The 18885-nt window shown below is 41.1% G+C and overlaps 1 protein-coding gene across 2 annotated transcripts in view; it reads right to left on the bottom strand.

Moving 5' to 3' along the window:
• Positions 1–18586, bottom strand: part of sh3bp4a (SH3-domain binding protein 4a) — a 33357-nt gene extending 14771 nt beyond the window's left edge. Inside the window, exons 1-3 of one of the 2 annotated variants that reach the window (XM_042513299.2) lie at positions 18354–18586; positions 7695–7861; positions 4113–6460 (exon numbers count right to left, since the gene is read on the bottom strand). In XM_042513299.2, coding sequence (XP_042369233.2) covers positions 4113–6460; positions 7695–7818 — 2472 coding nt within the window. In that variant the 5' untranslated portion in view covers positions 7819–7861; positions 18354–18586. The remainder of the gene's footprint in view (positions 1–4112; positions 6461–7694; positions 7862–18353) is intronic. The other variant, XM_088074563.1, reaches the window with a different exon arrangement.
• Between the last annotated feature and the right edge of the window lie 299 nt (positions 18587–18885).

Here is an 18885-nt window from a genome sequence, read left to right as displayed (position 1 = left end):
ATATTATATTATATTATATTATATTATATTATATTATATTATATTATATTATATTATATTATATTATATTATATTATATTATATTTATGGGTGCTGTCGTCTTGGTTTTTCATTTGCCTTTTATTTTATGGTGTACCATATTTGCCTCCAAGACTATTTTATTCATATGTAAGTATTGTTTTTGTACTAAAAAAAAACAAAGTTGTTCAGGATTTTGGGAATTTAGTTGAAGGCCACACCTTGCTCTTACTGCTAACAGTACACAGGTGTGTCCAAACGCTTTCTTTTCCACTTGTATCAGTTCCCACGTCCCTCCCAATAAACCCATTTGTTCTGTGTCCTCTCCCATTACAGAAACCACAGAGGGGACAATGAAGCGTCCCCATCGACACGCTGACTCCACCTTCACTCTCACTGAGTTTCTCACCACGACACCTTATAATCTTCATTGATTCCCAATCGACCGTCCACTCGTCCCCTTGAGGTGACATTATTTCATCCCAACCTTTCCTTACACGTCTTTCTAATTAGCTAATCTGCATTTACACGGGCGGATCATGAGACAATGGGCCCCTGGGCGCAGACATGCAGAGGGCCCCACCACCTCTCCTACACAGGGGCAAGACTCACAGAATTTATAGTTGTTCTGCCTCTTTTTGGTAATTTTTTGCATCTTTTTGGACTCATTGTGCATCTCTCAGTGTGTTTTGTGTCTCTTTGTGGTCACTTTAAGTCTCTTCGTTGTAGTTTTGCATCTCTGCATTTTGTAGTCAATTTGAGACACTGTAGCGGTTTTTGTAGTTTAACTGCAATTTTTCCTCCATGATGCTTGAATTAAACACTTTACTTGGAACACTTCACAGATTTCCGTTTTTTTTTTCCCTGGATAAAAGCCTCGTTATTAAAAGCACGAATGCCGTCTTTCGAGGATTTTGAAGCTAGAGGTTCCCAAAGTAGGAATCTTTTATTGAGCAACAATTATATAAGAGCGTTTTTTTTTTTTTCTCTTTTGAGGAGAAGATTTAATAATTCAAGCCTGTGTAACTCACTGGACCTTGTTCCTGCAGCCTGGCGACAATTTACTGCTTTCTGGGAAAATGTCGCAGGGGACACACACACATAAACACACACACATAGATTCTGGAGTGGTTTACAACTGGTGTAGTGCAGCATTAAACTGAGCAGGGACTTTTTTCAGCAGAAAACAAGTTTTTTATGCATCTGGACATAAAAATCCAAGAGAAAATCAGCTTCGGACAGCCTGGGAATTACCGCTTTGTGGTGGTGTGCGTCTGTGAAACAGTCACGGTGGATGTTTTACACACATCTTCCTCCTGGCAGCACAGAAGATCTATACAATCAGCAGTTGCAAGATTAGAGCCACCAATTCAATATCTTGTCTTCTGTCTCAGAGTTATGATGCTGATGGACAGAAAACGTGTCTGTAGAACTTTTCGATGTCACAGTGAAGTTGACTTTTGATTTGAATATGTCATTAATTTATCATTTTATCATTTGTGGGAAGTTTTGTCATAATTAATGTATAAATTCTTGAGTTGCGTCGAAAAACATGTTTTAGGATGTCACACCTTTGACCACCATTTCATTGTTGGGTCTAAGCAGACATTTGTGCCAAATTTGCAAAAAAGTCCCTCAAGGCCTTTTTGAGGTTAAGAGTTGATGAAAATGTGACAAATGCAAGGTCACAGTGACCTTTGATCACCAAAATCAGTTCATCCTTGAGTCCAAGTGGATATTTGTGCCAAATTTAAAAGATTTTCTAAAGTTGTTCTTGAGATATCGTGTTTACAAGATTAAGACGGATGAGTTCACAGTGACCTTGACCTTTGACCTATGACCACCAAACACGAATCACTCCATTGTTGAGTCAAATTGGACATTTGTGCCAAATTTGAAAAAATTCTCAAGAAATCCTGCGCCCAAGAACAGGATGGACGTGCAAACGGAAACACGATCCTCCAGCCACGTCTATCAGCGTCGTCGAGGCTTTAAAAAAATCAATGTACTTTCCAGAGAAAGCTGATAAAAAGCAAAAAAAGCAGCCTGACAGTGATATCGGCACATCAGCAATCTCATACCCAGCAGCCAAAATCAATCATCCGAGCAAAAAATACATAAATAATTGTAATACTAATACTGGAAACACTAAGAAATTGCACAGGATTCAAACAGGTTGCAGAGCTGCATGAGACTGAATGTTTGAAAGTTATTGAATTATTTTTTTGTCAGACGACCCTTTAAATCTGTAGCTGCTTTCAGACAGGAAACACCACATCAAAGGTAAATTCCAATAACAGCAAACTATAAATCTGTCTACCACTTGCGGACAAGTCTTTCCATCAAGGTCAGCGGGACAAATTGTCTCCAACTTGAGAAGAAAATAGCTCGGCTTCAGTGAAGGACATCTGAGCGTGTGCTCGTTTCATTTCCCAGTAAATATTTTAAAAACGGAGCTCGGAGGAGTCAAGGATGGAGGCTGGTTCAGAGATAAGAAAGCCGAGGCGCTCTTTGTGCACACAGTGAGTTTAAAAGCCTCAGCAGGAGCTGAAGCCGCCAGAATGAAAAAAGCTTTCTGTAAGACATAAAAGCGTGCTGCCTTTAGACTTGAGATTAGGGGGAGGTCACATGACGTGCAGCCAAACAGGGAGTTGCAGGTGAGTTGGATCACAGTGAGAGTTAAAAAGCATGAACAGCAGCACTCTGTTACCTTTGCAGTTACTGTCAAAGTCCCATTTAGCAAGGCACTTTACCCCCAGCTGCCCCGGTGGCCGCGCCGAGCATGTCGCTGCGACAAAAGTGCACGCACGCTTCATCAGCTCTGCCTGGATAAGCAGCAGTTGGAAAATGTACTCTGCTAAAGTACTTTTTGAATAATGGCGTCTGGCGAGGGAAATATCTCGGGACTATTTTGCTTCCCCCCGGGGTGCCGGTGCTGTCGGGGAAGAGAAACACATCGAGGCCGGCGAGCGTTTGTGTGACGGAGTTGTTTTTCGTTCAAACTGCAGATGTTAGGTTTTATTTCTCCTCCTCCATTTTTCATGTGGCTGTTCTAACTGTGAGACACCTCAGGCGGGACGATGAGCTGTTTACTAATCATGTGACGGAGGGTTAGGACTCAGATCCTTCCAGTTTACAATCAGATTGTGTCACACTGTCCGATTACATTACAGAAATCAAGCTGAGGTCCAACGCTGCAAAAGGACACTAATCAGTCAGACACGGATTGACTCTGACTGTTTAGGAAATTACATTTTTGTTCTTTTTAGTGCCGACAAAGCTTAGCTAATGATGCATCAGTGGGACGCTGACAAAAATCTTCTCTTGCTCAGTTTGTAATATATAATATTTGAGCATCATAGGCTGTTGCAGCGGTGTTATGGTAATGTCAGACTGTTTTCTTTAAACCATTTGCTCAGGTTTCAAAGGGTTAATTTCTTTAAAAAATATAGCAAGAAGGTATTAAGCTACTTAACAAGTCATGGCTTAAAAATGTGCAAGAAAAATAAAAGTTGCAAGAAAATTACCTGAAAATAGGCACAAAAAAAAAAATAAAATAAAAAGGACTCCCAAAAAGTGCTAAAAATCTGAAATATCTATCAATTTTGTCAGTAACATAATTTTAAATATAATGTGTATTTTCTTCAATTATTATTATATTCTTTCTTATCTATATCTATAAAATATTTAATTATGTCTTTAAATGTAGGGGGATTGCAGGGGCGATATTTCTGCTTAAAAAAAGAAAAAGAAAAAATGTGCTGTGCTATCATATATTTTTGAACAGCCTTTGTTCTAAAAAATTGTTTTCTGGATTTATTTATTTATTTTTTTTAATTGTCTTATAACCTCCCACTTTTAAAAAACTAATGATCAGGTCATTTCCTTGTCTCCTTCTCCTAATTTATTGCAGTTTGTTGGACATTTTTTTCAATTTTCAAAGGATTAAGTAGTTTGTGAAAAGCGGTGATTTTTTTAACCTTTCAATATGCACACAACCGTGACAAACAAAGACCTTTCATACTGCACTAATTAAAAATATACTGCATAATCAAAACAGAAGCCAATGAGGAGGATAAAAATATTGTTCTTACCATCATGAGTTCCCTCTGGAAGGACTTCCTCTCCTTGTTGTCCATGTTCGTACACTCCTCTTTGAGTTTCTCCAGAACCGACGCCACCTTCTCCGGCTCATTGTCCAGCTCGGTCCGGCAAAAATAGTTCAGCGGCAAATTCCCGTACCCCAGTGCGTCGGCAAACGCCCTCCAGTTGCCCACATTCTCCATTAAAACCGTCCTCACTGTTGCGTAGATGTACGTAAGAAATTTGCAAGGCTTCAGGATCTGCTCCAGCAGCATTGTGGTCGTAAGATCCGGCCCACACCAGTAAATGGGCTTGACTTTCCCCAGAACTAAAACGTTCTTGGCGTGGACGAGGCCGATCTTCCCCTGATAGTATCCAATGTACCACTCTTTGGTCCGCAGCTGCCCTCGAAGTTTGATTTTCTCCTCGCTGAGCAAAGCAATAACATCCCCTTTTTTGTACTCCAACAAATACGTGCTCTTATGCTGCCGGATCACGGTTTTAATCAACTTCCCGAATTTTAAGTTGGTAATGCAGCGGTCCTGAAACTTTGGGTATTTTGAAGTGACAGCCAGAGGCGAGAGGACGATCTTATCCACCTCCCTCTTTTTCAGAAACCTCCTCTGGCCCGTTATCCTCGCTCCGCTCTTTGGTGGCGGCGGCGGAGTTTGGACGCAGAACTGGGTGAGGATGCAGTCAAGGGCGTCCTTGACTTGGACCCTGAGAGTGAAGTCTGAGATGCTGTTTGGGTTGTGAGACGTGATCATGTACAGGAGCCTGCTCACTTTCCCCAGTTTGACCTGAAACCCCCGGATCACCCCCGCACACTCGCTCGCCTTCACCTGGTAGTTGGACATGTTGGAGTACAATCCCACCTGGAGGTCCTGAGGGTACCCTAAAGCGAACTGGTGCTTCCCCCAAAGCTGGAGGGCCACTGGTGGACTGGAGCTAGCCTGCCGCCCCACCTCGTTTACCAACAAGGTCTTGGGGGCGCAGTCATGCCCAAACATGGCTACAACAGTCTTGAAGGATGGGTGAATGTGCTTGGGTCCGTAGACGCCTAAAGTGACTTTTCTCTGCACATGATCCCAAACTGTGGTGTTCTGGGTGACGTACTGCGACTGAACCACAACCGCCACGTACATACACGGCTCCAGACTATCCAGCTGCACCTGGACTGTATCCTTGTAAATGTATGCGTTAGGAATGGGCGTGTAAGGACCCTCTTTGCAATCACTTCGAACGCAAAGCACCTCCGCAGTGTGACAGCTGTCCGTCTTGACTGTTACCAAAACCTTCATCTCCAACGTGATAAAAGACTTAGTCTCCATGTTGCTCAGTTTGATCTCCACCACGGGGCTTACGGTGGAGCAGTGGTCGCCGTTTAGCTCCAGCGGAGGGTCCAGTAAGGCTTTCATGGAGATCTGCTGGTGGTCTCCATGGCTGACGTGGCCTTCTGGGATGTGGATGCTGATTTGGGTTTCAGGGAGCTGGACGACTCCTCCGCTACTATCCAACCTGCACACGATGTTGGTCTCCACTGGCTGCGTCTGGCCCCAACCAGGACTCTGTCCCAGGGAGTCCAGGTCATGGCAAGACCTGGCGAGCTTTCTGTGATTCAACCAAGCAGTCCTGAAGTCCTCCCTGCTCTGAAACTGCTCCGGCGACGGAGCCTTAAGGCCTGTGAAGAATCCCGAAGAGGGTAAAGTTGGATTCGACTGCGCTTGCAGAACTGACAGCTCTGAGAGGCTATGGGAACGTTTACTCCTGAAAAACGGGTTATCCCTGTGGAGGTTAGGTAGAACTTCTTGATTTGGGCTGGTGGGGGTGTTAATGTGGCAGCTGCTGAACCCATTACTCATGATTGTACTGGTGTTAAAGTTCGAGCAAGACGACGGAGATGCCAGTGCATCGAACAGAATAAGGTCCGTTGAGTTCCTCACCCCTAAATCTTTGCAGTTTTGATCTAAAGGACGAATAAAAGGGTTCACAGAGAAGGGGCTGTTGTTGTAAGTCGGCGAGGGTTTAAGGCTCATCCCTGTCCACTCTCCCAAACCCCCAAACTCCTTCGACCCGTCCTCGTATCCCTCTCCAAGACTGTCAATCATCCCACTGTCGCTGAGCGAAGAGTTCCTGAAGTTAACCGGCTGGACGTAGGCCGCGGGGATGTAGCCCATTTCCGTGTTGTTGTGGGCGTACCACCACTCTCCACCTGACGTGTCCAACACATAAAGGCGATCACCTTTGGAGAACTTCAGCGTGGTGAAGCTGCTGGGGCAATAATCCTTAATAGCGACCACTTCCTGCGCCGCTCCATAGGAGGCTGAAGTGTCCAGCCTTAAGGCACTCGGAGAAGGCACTGCAAAAGAAAAAAGAAAAAATCAGACTGAATCTCTTGAAACTTAGTGAGCCTTGATTGCAAAGTGGTTGTTGCCAATTTAGATGAGTGCGCTTAATCAATCAATGGCTGATTACTAAAAATACTGCAGTTAACAGGACCCATCTTACAATCAGACACAGATATAAGGAGCAAGTCGAAAAAATGATGTAAGAGTACAGATCAGACATAAAGATCTGAGTCCACAGGGTTCAGTTTACTGCACTCACTCTTTAAAGGAAGCACTTGGAAGGCATAAAAAATAGACTGAAAAAGTTTAAAAATAAAATCCTTTAATCATCCTGAAAGCAATGACAAATTTTTCAGATCACAAAGCAAATATATGAGCAGATGAACTGCATAATTTACTGCATAATTTTCTATTTTTAGTAGCCTCATTAGCGTATATAGAGCATGTAAACAAAGCTGTAATGAAGTGCAACCAGTGAAGTGAAAGAGCCAGAGAAAGAATTTAACATATGACTGAATAATCTAGTTACAAAAGATGAAAAGCACTAAATTAACCCCTGGAAACCCGAGCAAACTGGCTTGATTTCTTTCAAAAAAACAACAACAACAAAAAAACAGGGGAAGTTAGCATTGAGCAACAAAAGGAAGAAATGATCCTTTATTTTCCACAGACATTTTGACTAGCTTTTTTAGAAATAATTTTCTAAATCTACTAATTTCTTGCAGATTGGGGAACATTTCTTACCATGTCGCTCATTCTTTTCCCGACTTTCAAAGGTTTAAATTCTTGTAAAAGCAGTGCAAAAAAAGTGACGTCGCTCGAGGGAAAAGGCAGTAAGCAACTTGGTTAAAAACGTTCCAAAATTGCAAGAAATTAGTAAAGAAACTGAACTGAACTACACACGATTTTGTATTTATATATTTAAAATTGAAGAAAAGATTTTCTTTTTGCTAATTTTTGGGGCATGTCTTTTTAATGTATACATGTATTTTTTATCTTATTTTGGAGACATTTTATGTTCTTGATTGTTTGTTTTTTCACCTTTTTTTGACAACTTTCAGGTATTTTCTTGTATCATTTACTAATTTCTTAAAAAATGTTTTGGGTCATGTCTTGTTAAGTGGCTCATTGCCTTCTCCCCACATTTTTGCAAGAAATGAAACCAACATGCGCAGGTTTCAAAGAGTTAATCCTAACTGAAAATATGAGTCTTGAACACCTGTGCGGATTCAGTGAAACGCTGACCTTTAACATCGCTGAGACTGGCCCCAGTGACCCCTTCGCTAAGGTCGATGAGCGTCCCCTCGGACTTGCAGCGAGGGAGGATGTGACTGTTGTTCGTCACTCTGATGATGCGATGGGCAGCCATGGCCGGGACTCAACACAGAATTCGCTCATTGGCAGCTTTTCATCTGGACGGAGAACAGAGGAAGGATTTCAGGGTGGGAGCGACCAGCCAAATTTAAACACATCTGCATTCAGGCATTTAGCTGATTGCTCGAATCTAGAGCGAATCCCAAGAGCGGCGCTGGAGTCCGAGGCTTCGTTTTCTAGACCACGAACACATTTAAAGGCCACAAAGGTCAAAGCTGAAAAGCAGAAAATAAAGTTGACATATATTGCTGCATTTCTGACAAATGTGCTGTGGAAAAAATTGACTCCCAGCTCAACGGAGAGGTTTTTTCTTTTTCTAAATCGATGCAGAGCACGAGCTAAGAGGAGAGAGAGAGAGGGGTTCGATTTAGGAGAAGAATCGAAAAAGCATCAAAGAAATGAAACAAAGACATTTGAGCTCTGAGTGAAAGTGATAATGAAAAGGATCAGAAACACAGCATGACGGCGTTTAAATACTGCATTCAAATGTACTTTGTAAACATGCTCTTCCAAAATCATGCGTCTTAACCTGCTGCCATAACAGCCTCCTCTCTTCTAGTTTTAGTCTTCCCACCAGATGTCGAATTTGGCTGCAGAGACGTGCACACTTTCAGCCACGAGAACCAAAGCTGGAGTTGTGCACGGGGACATTTTGCAGGCTGTTTTAACCCTTAAAATCTGAGCACAGTGGTTTGATTTCTTTGAAAAACACGAAGAGAAGGCAAGAACAAGACATGTCCCCCAAAATCAGACAGACACTAAGAAAACGACCTGAACATGAGCGTATTAGTAGCAGTAACTCATTTTCAGTTAATTTTCTTAAACTTTTTAGTGGATCTTTTCGTAGTGAATTTTTGAGTCTTTTCTTCTTTTGTTGCTCGTTGCTTTCTCTCCACGTTTTGGAAGGAAAGAAAGCCTATATGTGAGCTCAAGGTGTTAATAATCTCAGCCCAAAAACATGAAAAACAGCCTCTGTCCACATACTTATGGCCACATAGCATAAACTTACACAGTTCTATCCAATATTTCCTTCCTGCCAAACAGAAACTGAAAGTTCATAACAAACCTGGGCGGCTCGGCTGCAGTCACACCAGCAGTAATATTTCCCCCCGGGGGATTCAAACCGACAACCACCTCTCCCCTCTGACAGTATCTGCTGCTCCGCTCTGTGCGTGTGCACTATTTACATCTCTGATTGAGCCGAGCAAGTCGCCAATTTCCTTGTCAGAACTGAGATGTGATTCAATTTGTGTATGAAAACACACAGTCAGCAGAGGACTGTAATCTGATTAGAGAAGCGGCGAGAAATTGTTTTGCAGCAAAACGTCGTTCCCTTGAGTCACCAGAGACTTTTATTCTTTCTGCAGGATGTGGCGAGCGGCGACACTGGGAACATTTGCATTTGCACACTAATGATGCCGTTTTAATCTGATTAAAGCAACACAGACTGCAGAAGCTGCCGCGCAAATGCCTTCCGCTGATTATCTTCATTAGAGATGTAATGTTTGGGATTTCTGCCCCGTGTTTTTGCATGAAACGCTGCAGATTCTGATTCAGATGCAGGTGTTCGCTTCACAGTACAGTCTGTTTTCAGCCAAAAACTGAGAGCAACACACAGCAAACAGGCTGTCATTAGTAAGCACTGAACAGCTGGTCTGAACTTCCCCCAAAAATGTGGCAAATTAAACACAAAAAACATACATTTGGCTGATCTGTTGCCATATCATCGAGGTTTAAGCACCATCTTTCTATTTGACTTCCTTCTAATATATATATTAAAAAAAACATTTCGGGTTTTGGGGTGATTGGACTTGTAGTAAAGTTGTGAATCTTAAAGAAAATCACTGTTAGAATCATACAAGTGATACAAGTCAGTTTTCAGGTCAGTTTTTGACAAAATCCCTAAAACGGTGATTTGCAGGATTTAGCCGATGCTTAACTTTTTGAAAACAAGTTTTGTGTTCTTGAACTTCTCTTAAATGACATAAAATGAGACGTGTTTCATTTTGTCTTATTTCAATGTATTCTTCTAAAAGCAAATAAATAGTACGGTAAATAAACTTTAACACCTCGATCACAATGCCTCTTATATTTCTTACGTTTCATCCGTCTTTTTATTTATTTTACCTTTGTCATGTTTGAGTCATTATTTCCTTTATTCGAGGCTGTTTTTGGTCTGTTTCTTTGTATGACTTTATATTGACATTTTACGTCCTGCATCTTGCATTATTTGTCCCCTGCTTTTGATTTTATCTTCTCCCAGAGTTTCTTGCTTGTGTTCAGTAGGACGTCGCCGTCCATGTATAAATAACATTATTATTATTATTATTATTATTTAATAATTCATTTATTTTTATGTTTTAAGATTTTTTTAGGTGATTTTATACTTATGAAGACTTATTATATTCAAACTACGCCAATATGTCCCCCAAAATCATACACTGGACCTTTAAGTGATTTTGACATGCGCTGAAATGATCTTTCCCTTCATTATAACGACATTTTAATGACAGAAATCTTTGCTTTATATAATCAGAAGCAGGAAATCTTCAGAAAGACTCTTCCTCTTGAAATGACATTTTTAACCCTCTATCCTTCACTACGAGGACCGGTGTTGCATGTTATTGGAAACTTAGAAACCAGATAACTGTGAAAAAGCTGTGAGAAATGTGCACTTTAGCGATCGTGCTACATCCGGCTTTCTAAACAGAGAAAACTTCCAACTTTCTGCCTTATCCCTCGTTCATCTATATCTCCTCTTTCACTATTTTCCGCTCAGTTTTGAAATATACGACAGAAAATGACGCCGTCACTTTGCTTTTTGTGTTTTCGTTGCTGCACCACAGATCTTTGGTCTATATTTAAACCTCTGCAGCTTCAGTCTGCTCCGCTTTGAATGAGGCAGAATCGAGCGAATATATCAATACTTTGTCTCTCATGCCTCAAAATGACAAAAAAAAAGTGAAAATACAGGATTGTTTCAGAGCAGCTCGTCTCTGGAGGTTGCAGCAGAGGTGCACTCTGGGAAGAGAAAGTGGGGCTTGTTTAACGGCTGCATCTGTGGCTGAGAGAGTCAAACTCCTCCGAGGTGACGTTTCATCTTCTTGCACCCTCGCTGCTCATCGGGGAGCGTGTCGCCCGTCGATAAAACCCCTCCTCTCATTAAAAAATGAGCACTCAGCGGGCAGCCGGATCAATAACACGCCGGCAGACAAAGACACTGTCACCGGCTTTGATATAACATGGAGGCGATCCCCGCTGAATGCAGCAGGAGGTGAAAAAAAAAGGAAGTGGAAGCTGCTGTTCGCTGCGACGAGAAACGCAGCAGGAGGTTCGGATCAGAGCAAACTGGAAAACGACCCCTGCAGAAACGTGCCGAGCTTCCTGGAAACTTTGATTCCAGGGTTTTAGCTGGAAACCGATAAATTATACATACATCTTAGAGCTGCGTGAGGTGTTCAAGGACTGTCCGAAATGTGAAAATCCGTCAATAATCTGTTTTTATAGTTCATGGCCAAAATAAATAGTGTAATTTTGGTAATTAAAAAACAAAATTTACCAAAAATTGTTGAAGAAATAAAATTACCCCAATTATTTAAAGGAAAAATAAAAATAAAAATAAAAAATTAAAGAAAAAAAAGGCCTTTTTTTTTTAAATCGCTGAAAAGTTTGAAAGAAAAAAATCACCAAAAATGTTTAAGGGAAAAAAAAAAACCTTACAAAAAAATCACCACAACTTTTAAAAGAAAAATTGACCCAAATCTTTAAAATTTGGAGGTGAAATAATGACAAGATACAGCCATTTACAGGTGCATGCCCCTCGCCCTTTCTGCAGCAGCCCCTCTCGCCTCATAAATAACGAACAGTCCCTAATAATGACGCAAGCCGCAGATCTAATAATCTGTACATACTGGACTAAATGCACTGAGTTAGATTCCACCATTCTTTACAAAAATACACAATATTTTTCCAATATTTTCCAACTCTAATCAATAAATGTTTAATGATAGCAGGTCTAAAGTATTCTGTCTCTACTCTGCTACTAATTACTAACAACCATTAATATTTTTAACATCATAATTCATTTTTTAAGAGGTTTTCAGGGTAAATAAGCTGCCAGAGTTCATAAAAAAGCTTGTTCATTAAAAAGGAGGATCTATCTGGACCCACAGTTTCCTCAAATCCTAGAAACGCTCCACTTTTAGCGAATATCAACACAAATTATAACATTTGGGGAAATTAGCTCTATTTTACTTGACATTAGGAGAGAAATTTCAGCAGAAGGAGAGAAAACGCTCAGAAAGAAGCTCTCGGGAGATCTCTGCAAACTGCTGGAGGGCTTGTGGGTCAGCCTTCCTCAAAATTGGAATATTTCCTTCCCCCGCTGGTGCATTAATATCCGAGTCAGTGAAATACTCGAGTCATTTCAGTCAGGCTGACAGAGCAGGGGAGCGGCGAGTCGAAAGTTTAATTAGCCGAGAGTCGGCCGGTCCTAATCCCAGGATGAATGTTGCTATAATAACCGTTTGCAGCAGCCATATGCTCGCCGAGAGTTTATCGTTTTTCCATCCCAGCTGTTTTAAATGAGCAGATTAGGGGACAGAGAGCGAGCGCAGACCTGTTAGCGTGTGGCTGGAAAACAAAACTGTGTGTAATGTTCGGACTTAATGTAGCGTTGAATTTCCTGTGTAAGCATTCAAACAGAAAGTAATCCCAGATCAAAGACGGAGGCTGAAGGGCTCAAAGTCTCTTAAATCATGATCAAACAAACTGCTTCACTCAGTCTGAGTCAGGATCCTCCCGCACTTTCACAAAATTTAATGAAAACAACTTGTTAGCTGATTCTACAAATCTTATCCGCTGAGTAACAGACGCCAAAAGGTGTTAAAGGGATGGTTCAGATTTTGCATGGATTACTTATCCACAGACAGGATATTATAAATAGTGGATGTCTGTCTGCACGCTTGTAGCTTCGAAAAACCGGCTGCAGCTAAAGAATGCAGCTAAACATAAATATATATATTTCTATTATTTTACAGAACTATTATTTTTAAATACTTTCATACATGTTATACTTTTCAGCTATATATGCTTTTTCAGGTCATTCCCTTGTTTTGTTTTTTTGGGGTAATTTTCTTGATTTTTTTTGTGCTAATTTTCAGGAATTGTTTTTGTGTTTTTGTTTGTTTTTTCATTTTCTCGAATTTTCTGGTAATTTTCTCATTTTTTTCTTGAATTTTCAGATAATTTTCTTGATTTTGTTGTACTAATTTTCAGATTATTTTGTGATTTTTCAGGTAATTTTCTTGATTTTGTTTTCTAATTTTCAGGTAATGTTGTTTTTGTTTTGTGCTAATTTTCAGGTAATTTTCTTGGTTTTTGTTTTTCCTTGTTTGTTTCCTCCCCATTTTTGAGGTTATTTTCTTACTTTTAACATGCTCAGGGTCACTCTCTTTTAAGTTGCTTGTTGTCTTCTCCCTATATTTATAAAAAAGAAATCAGGCTTCTTCGCTCAGGTTTCAAAGGGTTAAAATATCATGCTTCAGTGTCTCCTGATTATTGATTAGTTAGATCTCGTGCGCTCGCTCTCTGTCTCTCCACAGTCTGTCCGGACAATAAACGACCCTAAATTTGACGGTTTAAGTTGTTTAGTCGAGGAAACGAGGAAACGAGCCGCATCCTGTCGAAACTCCGTCAAAGCTCATCTGACTTTGAAGTCCATTAAAGGTCAGCGCCTTCATCTATTTTGCAGGAGCGCAGGCACTCGGGCTTCATTCAGTCCCGACCTCAGGGACACGACAACATTACTGGAGTCAGGTAGCTAACTGGTCACCCTGTTGTGGCCTGCAGCTCTCCTCCCAGCATGCATTGGGACATGCAATAAACCAGCAGAAGCAATTAACAGGAGCTGAGGGAAGGACAGTCCTCTGAAGTTTACTAAATGCCTCTGAAATTAAACTGATGGGCGGAAAATGCTCCGCTATGATTAAAGCACGTCATACGTTTGTGGCAGCAAACCTGTGTGTTTTTTACGCACGGCGCTGCGTTCTCAGCGGCGCTGAGCCACCGGGCCCGGGCGTCAGTCACTGACACGTCTCTGCTTTTTGTGCCACCAAAGCTGCGTGTTTGAATCCAAAATCTTTTTTAAAACAAACCCACGACACTCACAACAATGTTGTTGAGAAACTTAAAGTTTCAACATATTTGCAACAATAAAGCACAGATGTAACATATCTGCAGGGTGCAGAAAAATGCAATGCCAACTTTGCAAATGAAAAACTTTGTGATGATGAGACCACATTTTAAAATGTGCTTGCACTGACGGTGACAGTAATGTTACAGCAGAAAGTGACGGTGCGGCATCTTTGCTCATTTCTTTCAGAAAAGTTCTGATCACTGATGTGCTTTCGTGTCATAAAATGTCAGATTTATCAAGCTGTTCTTTACTTTGAATTTAAAAATTAATGGCGGGTTTTTCCTTCGAATCTGACTTTTATTTCACTCCATCAAGTTCAATACGATGTCATAAAAAAGTAGTCGACTTTTTAAGGACTTTACTTTGAGTGGCGATCATTGACTGAACAATATTTTTAATTTTGCCCCATCCTGCCTTTTTTTTCTTACATAATATTCCTGCAGGTTGAGTCTCGCTGTCTTTGGGACTTGCTCATCGTTTCATTTTCACCCTGCAGACCAGCAGCAATAAATAAATAAAAAAATCCTCAGCTTGGCATATGGTCAAGTACATTAGTCTGCGGCATTGCTCTGCCCCGACCGCCACCGTCCATCACCGGAGAAATTCATCCGTAAAATATTACAATCGCTCGTCTCTCCCCTCAGGATGAATTTCCAGGTAAATGAGCCCACTAAGTGCTGAGTTTTAGTGCCGCTTCCACCTCCGCGCTGAAGGAGATTCCTCAGCCGGAGAGAGCATCCCACTCAGAGAGGAGGCACCTTTTTCAACACGGCAACAAGCCGACTTCAAGTTTCAACATTAAGTGTTTTGAATGCAATAATTTACCTCAAACGGCCGTTTTTCAGATGGAAACAGAGCAGAGCAGCACTTCATAAAGCAGAAACAGATGAATGGTGCGATAAAACGCCCCTCTGAATGGGCTGAAAATGTTTTCATGTGATAAATTTAGTGAAAAAGGAAAAGCTGTTCATAGTCGCGTTCATGATTCCTTAGAAGCTTGTTTTCAAATGCTGATATAAGAAGAGTTGGTTTAATGTGAAACAGTTTTATATCATTTCAGCCATTTAAAACTACAAAACTATATGATACTGAGCATTTATTACATCACAAGCTGGCCTTGTTTTTGGCTCAACAGTCATTTCCGCTCGCACCCGCAGCACGAAACTGAAGGTTTTTAGGCTATTTATTGTAATTATTTATGTTTTTTATAGTTTATCTACCTTCTGCTGTTGTTTTTGGCTCATTTTGATGTGTTTCTGTGTGAAAAACAAAATGCAAACACTAGAGAGAACAGATGATCCAAAGTAAGCGAAAATTTTCATCAGTTCGGGACAATGTAAGGAAAATAATGGATGTCTCTTGAAAAGGTGAAAAGCACTGATTTGATGAAAACCCAAAACAACACCATGCTTTTTCTAGAGTCCTTGAATCCATCAATGGGAGCTTTTAACAAAACAGCTTTTGAAAGTCTGCAGCCAAAGGTGATCTAACACTAGCATCCCCTACGGCGAAGGGACAATTAATTGTTTGACTTTCTGAGTCGAGTCATATTTGAAAAGTCAACATTAACTGTCTGTGATGACACATAAACTGCAAAAAAGTGCATGCCCAGAAATCACGTTATTATGGCTAAATTATAGACATTTTTCATTTCATTTTTCAATGAAGCCAAATTCCTTTCCCCACATTATTCTGCTAAATTAGTCAACAAAATCAGCAAATTATTGGTCTAAAAGACAATTAGAAGTGTAAATTTGATCGTAATGTGAAGTGATTTCCTGCAGGCCGGAGGTCCGGGTACTTAGAAGAGGTGCTAAGTGAGATCTGAGTGTAAAAGCTCGATCACAGGGGGGTACAGTGCAGCTTCGGTGTACATTTTCCACCCACCATCAAGAATTATCGTTATATTACAGAGCGGGAGATGGCAAAAATGAAACCAAAGATAACTTTGTTTACACACATCAATGTATGTATAGTTGCATGAGGAGACATAGTACTAAAAAATTTACAAAAATCCAAAAAAACATCTGGTGCTTCCAAAAAGTGAAGCCAGATCGTCTTGACCGTGACAATCTGTGAGCGTGTGTTCAGTGGCGCTGCTTGCGATTGAGGCTCGTCACGATAGCGCGCACAGAGGCTCGTCACGATAGCGTGCACAGAGGCTCGTCACCATAGCGTGCACAGAGGCTCGTCACGATAGCGTGCACAGAGGCTCGTCACCATAGCGTGCACAGAGGCTCGTCACCATAGCGTGCACAGAGGCTCGTCACGATAGCAGCTACAAAAACTTGATTTTTTTGGTTTGTTTTATTGCCATTCAGTCCGAAATGTAGTAGAAATATAAATGCTCATAAAACAGCAATTTGAAGTACAAGTATATGCAAAAGTTTTGTAATCATAGCGTTACTTGGAGTTCAGGATAATTACTATAATTAAGACATTATATCTGTTAATGAGTTTGTTGACATAATGACTGTATATAAACACGGCATGAGGAGGAATAAAAACTCAACAGACGAAGATGTCGAGGTGTTTGTGTGTAAAAGGACACGGTGGTGTGTGTGTGTGTGTGTGTGTGTGTGTGTGTGTGGTGTTGAGCGGCCATTAATTACAAAATGGAGCGCACCTTCTCACAGAGCTGCAAAAACGATGACATGCTAGTTTTCAGGCTTAGAGCCTCGAGGGGAGGAGGAGGGGGAGGAGGAGGAGGAGGAGGAGGAGGGGACGGTTTAGGAAAAGACAACAGTGTGTGTGTGTAAGTGAAAGTGTGTAGTTATGAGTTGTTCAGTAGAGGTGTGTGTGTGTGTATCCGTTTGTGTGCATGTGTCTGTTCACAGAGGAAGAAGAAGTTCAGCGACTAACGAAGAGTAAAACAGAAGAGGAAACAAACAGGAAAAACTAAGATAACCGTTCATAAACAGTTTGAAAAAAGAGAGGGAGGAGGCAGTGGAAAAGAAAGGGAGGAGAAAAGGAAAGATGAGGAAGAGGAGGAGAAAAACAAGGAGAGAGAAGGTGGAAAATAAAAGTTAGGAGGGAAAGAAGGAGAGAAAAAATGGGAGGAGAAGAAAAGGAAGGAAGGAAGAGCAGCCAAATGAGGTGAAGAGGAAGAGCACCTCTTCATGATGATGAAGAGGAGTAAAGGAGGGAAAGAGGAGAACAGGGAGGCAGCAGAAAGTGGGAGGAAGGGGAAGAGGAGGAGGAGAGGAAGAAGAGAAGGAGGAAGAAGAGAGGAGGAACAGGATTGAAAAGCAGAAGAAGAAAAAGGAGGAGATACGTATGTGTGACAAAATGAGGCAAAGGAGGAGGTAAAGAAGAAAGGGAGGTGAAAACGACAGGAGGAAGAGGAGGAGCAGGATAAATAAAAAGATAAAAAAGCAAATAGAGATGAAAGAAGTGAGGAAAAAATGGAAAGGAAGTAGTGAGGAGGCAGCAGGTAGGAGAGGAAGAGGAGAGAGAAAAGAGGAGAGAAAAGAGTTTGGAGGGGAAGAGGAGGGCGGGAGAAAAGGATGATGAGGAGGAGTAAAGGAGGAAAGAGTAAAGAAAGAGGAGGTGAAGGAGAAATCAGAAGATGGAAGGAAGCAAGGAAAGGAAAGAAGGAGACAGAAAGGGAGCAAGGAGAAGAGGAGGAAGAGGAGGTGGCACATAGGAGCAGAGAGGAGAAACAAAATCACCTCCATCTAATTAAATGGAGTTGCGCGTGCGCGCGCGCGAGGAGGAGCGGGAGGATTTTCAGCTTATCAGATGACCTTATTGGCAGGGCTGAGGAGGCGTGCGCGCGCGTGGCTGTTGCGCACACGTGACCGTATATCGCGCTTATTGTCAAACTTGTCATTTTTGGTCATTTTTTTTTATACATCTGCTTCTTTTAGAGCACCTGCGCGCGTATTTGTTGGCCAAATTAATATATTAATATTTAATTTAAAAAGGTCTATAGATACAAGAGATGAATAAAGTAAGAAAAAAACAGAAGAAAATTTCAGAAAAGCTTTAAATATAAAGCTAAAATATGTTTTTTAGAAATACAGAATCATAAAACACTAAAAAGAAAAACAAGGCTCACCATTACAGCTCTATGGAAAATGAGTTAATGTCATAAATCAACATAAAATCACAGTGTGCTAAAAATATAACTATAAACTCACAGCAGAGACGCACAGCGGAGTCAGAATAAACCGGAAAATCACACCAGTACAGCTGAGATATTTTCATTTGGGTGAAGCCGAATTCCTCCCAGTACACTAATCTACTTCATTACTGGACAAAATGAGCAATTTTCTACTTTGAAATTAAATGAGAAGTCATTAAGTGTTAAATTGATTGTAATGTGAACTGACCTTCTGCTGGCTGGAAGCCCAAACGCTCAGAGTCGGTGCAAACTGAGAGGAACGCGATGATTAAAAGCTGCTGGAAAAAACCTCCTACGTCTTCTTTTTCCTCGTGTCATTTGTGTTGAAGATCGCAAAGAGAAAAAAAAGTAACTAAATTTTTAAAAATTAGATTATGGTTCCACACAAGTTTTTCGCGGTGCCAGATGCGCACACACGCCTGTTTGCGCCCTCCTCTGCTCCGGTCTGCCGGAGGACTGGAGGAGCTGTGGTGTGGCGGATCAGAGTGTGTGGCGTCACTGGGAGGGGGCGTGGCCACACACACACACACACACACACACACACACACACACACACACACACACACACACACACAGTACTTGTACAGTAAATCCTGCACATTTTTGACTTACACTTGTACATTTTATGCTATTTTATACTTCCACCTCACTACATTTCAGAGGCAAATGATGCACTTTTTACATTTATTTACTTATTTTTTATTCATTTAATAATTTTTCAACTTTTTCTTTTATTATAT

This window comes from Plectropomus leopardus, chromosome 24 (assembly GCF_026936395.1).
Source record: "Plectropomus leopardus strain MGB_pleo_1.0 chromosome 24, ASM2693639v1, whole genome shotgun sequence".
Classification (NCBI taxonomy): Eukaryota; Metazoa; Chordata; class Actinopteri; order Perciformes; family Serranidae; genus Plectropomus; species Plectropomus leopardus.
This window is presented reverse-complemented; position numbering and strand designations above follow the sequence as displayed.